Raw genomic sequence first — 7,565 nt, 5'->3', positions numbered from 1 at the left:
TTTAGTCCACAAAGCTTCAACGTCATTTGTAACATAATTCAGTGACTTGTGCTTCGTTACAAGATAGAAGTCTTTGCTAGTATTACTAGAGCATTAATAGCTAACGTTAACGTTAACGGGTAAAGGCCGTTGCGTCCATGTTTTCCAGAGAAGACGCACTGGAACGCATTTAGATCGGAAGTCGGTAATTCCAACTTCCAACAGAACCTGAAGCTGACCTGAGGATAGGGCTGAAAAATATAATCTAATTGCAATTATTTGACAGAATATATGCAATTTAAACTGTGAATCAGATTTTTCTTGTCCTAACTTTTTTAGAATTTTAAAATTGTTTCAAGTGATTTTGTAAAAAAACAAAAATATTAGATGTGAGTGTGCAAGATTTAGTGAGTTTGAGTCTGATGAAAGGTTTTGATTCATGGACCAAAGATTACCTGCAGCTCTAAAACTCCAGAAAAACAAAAAACAACAATTTCTCAAACTCCGACCATTCTGTGATTTCGATTTTTTCCAGTGACTTGTTGGGCCGTACCTGAGGACGTCCGGCTGGATGGGAGACTCCAGGATCAGGACGACCACCAGCAGAGGGAGCAGCAGGAAGCAGCCGAGCGACAGCAGCGTCACGCGGAAAACCTTCCCACTGTAGGTGCTGAGAGACAAAACACAGAGTCAACACACAGAGACTGCAGGTCCAGACCCCTGCAGGTCCAGACCCCTGCAGGTCCAGACAGGAGACTGCAGGTCCAGACAGGAGACTGCAGGTCCAGACCCCTGCAGGTCCAGACACCTGCAGGTCCAGACAGGAGACTGCAGGTCCAGACACCTGCAGGTCCAGACCCCTGCAGGTCCAGACAGGAGACTGCAGTTCCAGACACCTGCAGGGTCCAGACACCTGCAGGTCCAGACACCTGCAGGTCCAGACAGGAGACTGCAGGTCCAGACACCTGCAGGGTCCAGACACCTGCAGGTCCAGACAGGAGACTGCAGGTCCAGACACCTGCAGGGTCCAGACAGGAGACTGCAGGTCCAGATAGGAGACTGCAGGTCCAGACAGGAGACTGCAGGTCCAGACACCTGCAGGGTCCAGAAAGGAGACTGCAGGTCCAGACAGGAGACTGCAGGTCCAGACACCTGCAGGGTCCAGAAAGGAGACTGCAGGTCCAGACAGGAGACTGCAGGTCCAGACAGGAGACTGCAGGTCCAGACAGGAGACTGCAGGTCCAGACACCTGCAGGTCCAGACAGGAGACTGCAGGTCCAGACACCTGCAGGTCCAGACAGGAGACTGCAGGTCCAGACAGGAGACTGCAGGTCCAGACACCTGCAGGTCCAGACAGGAGACTGCAGGTCCAGACAGACTGAAGACTTTTCAAGATCAATTCAGAGCTACCTGGAAAAATTTCACATTACGATTATCTTGAACAAAATTATCTCTATATATGATATTATTATTAATTATTTAAAAGATAAAACTTTAAAAACAGTACTGTAATATGTTTCAATTACTTAACTAATTCATCATATCAACCACAAGACATTTGACTTTTCTTAAAAAACAAAATGATAAAATACTGGTTTAGCTTATAGAAACGGTAAAGAGAGTTTTAAACAACACAAATAAAAATCCAAAGAACAGCATCTAAAATAAATAAAGTCAAGTAAAGCGCTACTGGTCTGCATCCACTTTAACTCAGTCAGCAACTTGAATATAAGAGTTTATTAGAGGGCAAAATAAAACATCAGTGATGACAGACGAGAGCTGCGGTGTCACAGTAATAAAAATGTTGGTGTCATATCTGTTATTGTTTTTTACCACGATCAGAGGTGAGACCAAGTCAACTTCCCTCAAGTCTCAAGTCAGTCTCAAGTCTCAAGTCAAGTCCAAGTCAAGTCCAAGTCAGTCTCAAGTCAAGTCTCAAGTCTAAATGTAGAACAGCAAGTCAAGTCAGAACAATTCAAGAGTCCAGTATCAATTTAATATCTTAAAGAAAACTAAATATCTAGGACTTTTCAATGCAATATGGTTTTAATAGGATAAAAACTTGGTAAGAGCATCATGAGTTTGATTTCTATAATCAGTTTCAACTTCAATAAATTCAATCATTCCATACAAATTCAGAAAACAGAATTTAAATTCAGTCGTCCGCTGGAACAAATCTCATCACTTTCAATCTAAGTCATTTACACAAACACAAGATCTCAAGTCAAGACTTTAGAAACCTTTTCAAGTCATCAAAGTACAAGTCAGAGTCAAGTCCCAAGTCACCAGAACCCAAGTCAAGTCAAGTCTCAAGCTATTCAAACTGTGACTTGAGTCAAAGTCATGTGACTCGAGTCTCCACCTCTGATGACGATATACAGTAATACCTGTTATGGCCCCATCACTACCTGGAATTGGATTTAATAATAAAATAATAAAAATAAAATTAATAAAAATAAAAAAAACAAGCTAAACCAGCCTGTTTCTGACTGAACAGCTGATGGAAGAGGTGAAACTATAAACAGGCAGAACAAGAGAAAGGAGGAAGCAGCAGCTCTCTTATCTACAACAACTGACCCACAATGCACTGGGCTGGATGGTTTGATGTTCACTACATGCAGCTGTATTTAGCATCAGTGCTGCATATATTACATTACATGAAACCATCTGCTGTTCTCTGCTGTAAGGAAACAGTTTTCTGTCAGTGCTGACTCCAGGTCAGTTATGAAATAACTGAATGTTCTTCTGCACAACAGCTGACCCACATCCCAGTGTGTTGGACAGTTCAGTGTGAGGTGTTGTGCAGCTGTGTGTCTTCCTGCAGAAACTGGATTTTCCCACAGTATCACTGCTACATGTCTGCAGTATATTATATTTCATGAAACTATCTTCTGTTCTCTGCTGTAAGGAAGCGACCGGCACAGCATCAGGGTCACATTATTAGATTCCATACATCCATTTCATCTGTTTTCTGCAACGAGGAAAGAAACTACAGTCTATTAGCAGCTGTTTACATCTGATTGGTTATGAAATAACTGCAGGCTCCTCTGACCCACATCCCAGTGTGTTGGACGGTTCAGTGTGTGAGGTGTTGTGCAGCTGTGTGTCTTCATGCAGAAACTGTGTTTTCCCACAGTATCAGTGGTACATGAAACTATCTCATGTTCTCTGCTGTAAGGAACGAGCCCACACTAACACACTAACATCAACACACTAACACACTACCATCAACACACTACCATCAACACACTACCATCAACACACTACCATCAACACACTAACATCAACACACTACCATCAACACACTACCATCAACACACTAACATCAACACACTAACACACTAACATCAACACACTACCATCAACACACTAACATCAACACACTAACATCAACACACTAACACACTAACATCAACACACTACCATCAACACACTAACATCAACACACTAACATCAACACATCAACACATCAACGCTTTACTAGATTTCATGCGTCTCATGTTTTCTACATGACGACAGGACCGCCTGTCAGTCAGCAGCTGTTTACATCTGATTGGTTGAAATAACTGACGGCTGTTCTGCATTCCGCTGCTCAGCTGACCCACATCTCATTTCAATGGGTTGATGGTTTTACATTCAACCCATTGAAACACTTTCACGTACCCGGTTACCAGTTAACTAACCGGTTAACTGTCCGGCGCCCTGCAGCTCGGTGAACCGGACAGACCCGGTAACAGACCCGGTAACAGACCCGCTAACAGACCGGGTAACAGACCCGCTAACAGACGGCAGTGTGTCTTGTTGTGTGTCGGTGTTTTACCTGGTTCCCTTGTAGCGGGGCTCGTGCAGGTCGTCGGTGATGACCTGCGGTCTGTTCAGCCGCCGGAGGCGAAGCCCCTCCGTCTCATTCATGTCGCAGTGAACCGGGCCGGACTGTCGCTATGAGGAAAACCCGGGCGAAGAGCCGAGCCGAGCCGAGCCGATCTGAACAGAGCCGAGCCGAGCAGAGCAGAGCATCCTACAGCACAGGACTGGAAACGGCAGGCTGGAGCTTGGCACAGGCCCGAGAGATGTCAAGCCGCACACAGTCATACAGCAAAGGACTTCCGGTTGTAACCTTCAAAATAAAATCCTTATTGACAAATGTGTTGCAGCCTTTTTTGTTCCCATGCGCGCCATGCGGCCGGGGGCAGGAAGTGGCAAATTCACGTCACTCAGTCAGTCAGGGACTGCAGAGCCTGCGCTTCGTCAGATGGCCTCTAGAGGGCTCTTTGACTGTGAGATGCAGTGTTTCCCATATAGAGGCACAAAATCAAGTTGGTCAGTGTATAGAAATTGATAGAAATTGATCTAAATTGATCTCTGATGTCGCATCACGTCACGTTTGTCATTTGGAGATGCAGCAGCAGTGAACTCAACCCACAGAGTCTCCCGGTGTGAAAACAAAAGTGAAACTGATTCCACAATTTGCTTCAAACTGGCGGGGTTTGTAGACAGTAACACGTCTTCTGCTGCCCTACAAACTTAACGGTAGGTAATGTTCTTATCTTGTGGTATTTAAGTAACGTTATGGAACCGTGTTGCAGTGCTTCAGTGCAGAGAACTGAACTCACTGTGGGTCTGTACAGGATCTGTGCTTGTTTGAGCAAAACAAAGTACAAACATAAAGTAAAGAATGTGTTTAAGGAATCTGTAATAAATGTTGTTAAAAGATATTCTATCCAGAGCCATACATGTGTAGAGTCAAATAAAAGGCATCAAGAATAGGATGATGAAGTCTGACAGGCAAAATTCTGTTACTGTAGTTTCTGAGTTATGACAAATTGAAAACCTGTTAAAGGGATTATCCTCATTTAACTTACATCAGTTTCATAATACTTCTCTGATGTACAATGTACATTTAAATTGTAAACTGACCTCCATTACACCCCAAGGCCTACACAAGATGTCATGTAATATGGTCATTGATATATAAATGTATGACATATATAAGAAATAAACAAATAATTCACTTGTGCAGTGTGTATTGTTTCCAAAATGGCGCTTTTATTTTTTAAATCAAAATCGTCTTCCTTCCGGTTGTACTATCTCTCTCTGGCTTGACGCTGCTCTTCTTCTGCTGTCTTCTGCTGTCCTGTGCAGTTTGTGGCAGATCTGCAGCGGCTCCTGCTGGTCTGGAAGCATCACTACATCTTATTTCAATCATACACAGTTTTTTTGTCCAGAAAAAAAAAAACACCAAGTTCTCTCTTCATGTGCAGAAAACACTAACAGCAAAATAAACTCCAGTCACTTTCTAACAAGCTGCAAAGTTACAGCTTCAAATACATGAACCAGCAGCAGGTAAGGACATTAAACAGAAGTGACTGTAAATAAAACAAAAAGGAGCACAGACTGTTAAACAGTCAGTTCACATTCATACAGATCGGTTTATTTCAGCCTTCAGCAGCTGCAGCGTCAGACTCCAAACCTGCGATGAAAAGCTGCTCTGAGCTTCACTGTGAACTTCACATCACCATCAACCTATTGATCTCTAACAGCCTCCATCTGCAATCTGGACATTTAACACACAACAGACAGGAATCTAAGTGTTTTAATCCTGCTGCCACAGTGACTGGTATACAGCAAAATTCAGCAGACACTTTCAGTAACACTTTATATGGACAGTCCAATGTTGAAATGCAACTTTCAGGTGGCAGAAAGTAGATATTTAAAAGATAAGTTCATTGATTTTGTTCCTATATATAATAATGAGTCATTTGTGTCTCCACAGAGTCGAGAGGAAACAGACTCAGTTCCTCCGTTACTCAACTTTCACTAATCAGGAAATCACAGAACTATTTTTCTCAGTTCTGTCTATCTTTCTCAGTTCTCACAGAGCGCTGCGGGGTGAGAGGCGGTTCCCGGCGGAGCGATCCGGTTCCGGACGGTCGGGTCGGATCGTAAACGGTAGAGTTCGGTAGAAGACGATCCGCCGAGGGGAAACGGTCGGTGCCGCCGCTTTCCGGGCCGCCGAGAGAAATCCGTCGGTCGCTCTCCGGATCGTTTTCACAGACGGCTTTTCTGGAATATTCTGACAAACAGTTTGGACTCGTTGCAGCAAGAGGCAGCGGAGCTTCAACTGACAGCTGACTGGAGACAAGACTGTCTGTGGGTCCAACAGCTACAGACAATACTGTCTGTGGGTCCAACAGCTACAGGAGGAGGAGAGGAGTTATATAGAGGAACTAAATCACTGAACAGATCCTTTAACCAAGTGTCACTTGCCTGTCTGATGTATCTCTAGACAAATCCTAACCCGATCCAGAGTGACAGGGAGGCTTCAGTGTGTTGCTCATGGACACTTCATCAGGTCATGTGACTGTTGATGAATCCGCTGGCTGTCAGGAGGATCGAACCTGAGACCGTCTAGTTACAGGACAGTTTCTCTAACCGCCAGTCCACCCTGCTGCACTACTTTGGGTTCAGTGCCTTGCTCAGTCGGCCTCTTGACTGATTTTCCTGGTCGGCCTGGACTTTTTAAACCAGCCATCCTCCGGTCAAAAGTTTCTCAATCCTGCAATCCGCCATGTCCGGCGCACAGAGCGACCTGTCAGAGCGACCTGTCAGAGCGACCTGTCAGTCAGCAGAGACAGAGCGACCTGTCAGAGCGACCTGTCAGAGCGACCTGTCAGTCAGCAGAGACAGAGTGACCTGTCAGAGCGACCTGTCAGTCAGCAGAGACAGAGCGACCTGTCAGAGCGACCTGTCAGAGCGACCTGTCAGTCAGCAGAGACAGAGCGACCTGTCACAGCGACCTGTCAGAGCGACCTGTCAGAGCGACCTGTCAGAGCGACCTGTCAGTCAGCAGAGACACAGAGCGACCTGTCAGAGCGACCTGTCAGTCAGCAGAGACAGAGCGACCTGTCAGAGCGACCTGTCAGAGCGACCTGTCAGAGCGACCTGTCAGTCAGCAGAGACACAGAGCGACCTGTCAGAGCGACCTGTCAGAGCGACCTGTCAGAGCGACCTGTCAGTCAGCAGAGACAGAGCGACCTGTCAGAGCGACCTGTCAGTCAGCAGAGACAGAGCGACCTGTCAGAGCGACCTGTCGGAGCGACCTGTCAGAGCGACCTGTCAGTCAGCAGAGACAGAGCGACCTGTCAGAGCGACCTGTCAGAGCGACCTGTCAGGGCGACCTGTCAGAGCGACCTGTCAGTCAGCAGAGACAGAGCGACCTGTCAGAGCGACCTGTCAGAGCGACCTGTCGGAGCGACCTGTCAGTCAGCAGAGACAGAGCGACCTGTCAGAGCGACCTGTCGGAGCGACCTGTCGGAGCGACCTGTCAGTCAGCAGAGACAGAGCGACCCGTCAGAGCGACCCGTCAGAGCGACCTGTCAGAGCGACCCGTCAGAGCGACCCGTCAGAGCGACCCGTCAGAGCGACCTGTCAGATCGACCCGTCAGAGCGACCTGTCAGAGCGACCTGTCAGTCAGCAGAGACAGAGCGACCCGTCAGAGCGACCTGTCAGAGCGACCTGTCAGTCAGCAGAGACAGAGCGACCCGTCAGAGCGACCTGTCAGTCAGCAGAGACAGAGCGACCCGTC

General features: G+C 46.5%; 1 protein-coding gene across 1 annotated transcript in view; it reads right to left on the bottom strand.

The window, feature by feature from the left end:
• The window catches only part of apmap (adipocyte plasma membrane associated protein), a 19,265-nt gene extending 15,247 nt beyond the window's left edge, over positions 1-4,018 (bottom strand). Inside the window, exons 1-2 of the mRNA XM_071896778.2 lie at positions 3,800-4,018; positions 533-649 (exon numbers count right to left, since the gene is read on the bottom strand). Of these exons, the coding sequence (XP_071752879.1) occupies positions 533-649; positions 3,800-3,891 (209 nt within the window). The 5' untranslated portion in view covers positions 3,892-4,018. The remainder of the gene's footprint in view (positions 1-532; positions 650-3,799) is intronic.
• Between the last annotated feature and the right edge of the window lie 3,547 nt (positions 4,019-7,565).

This window comes from Centroberyx gerrardi, chromosome 15 (genome assembly GCF_048128805.1).
Source record: "Centroberyx gerrardi isolate f3 chromosome 15, fCenGer3.hap1.cur.20231027, whole genome shotgun sequence".
Taxonomy (NCBI): Eukaryota; Metazoa; Chordata; class Actinopteri; order Beryciformes; family Berycidae; genus Centroberyx; species Centroberyx gerrardi.
The sequence above is the reverse complement of the archived record's forward strand: the minus strand, read 5'-3'. Positions and strand labels throughout refer to the sequence as shown.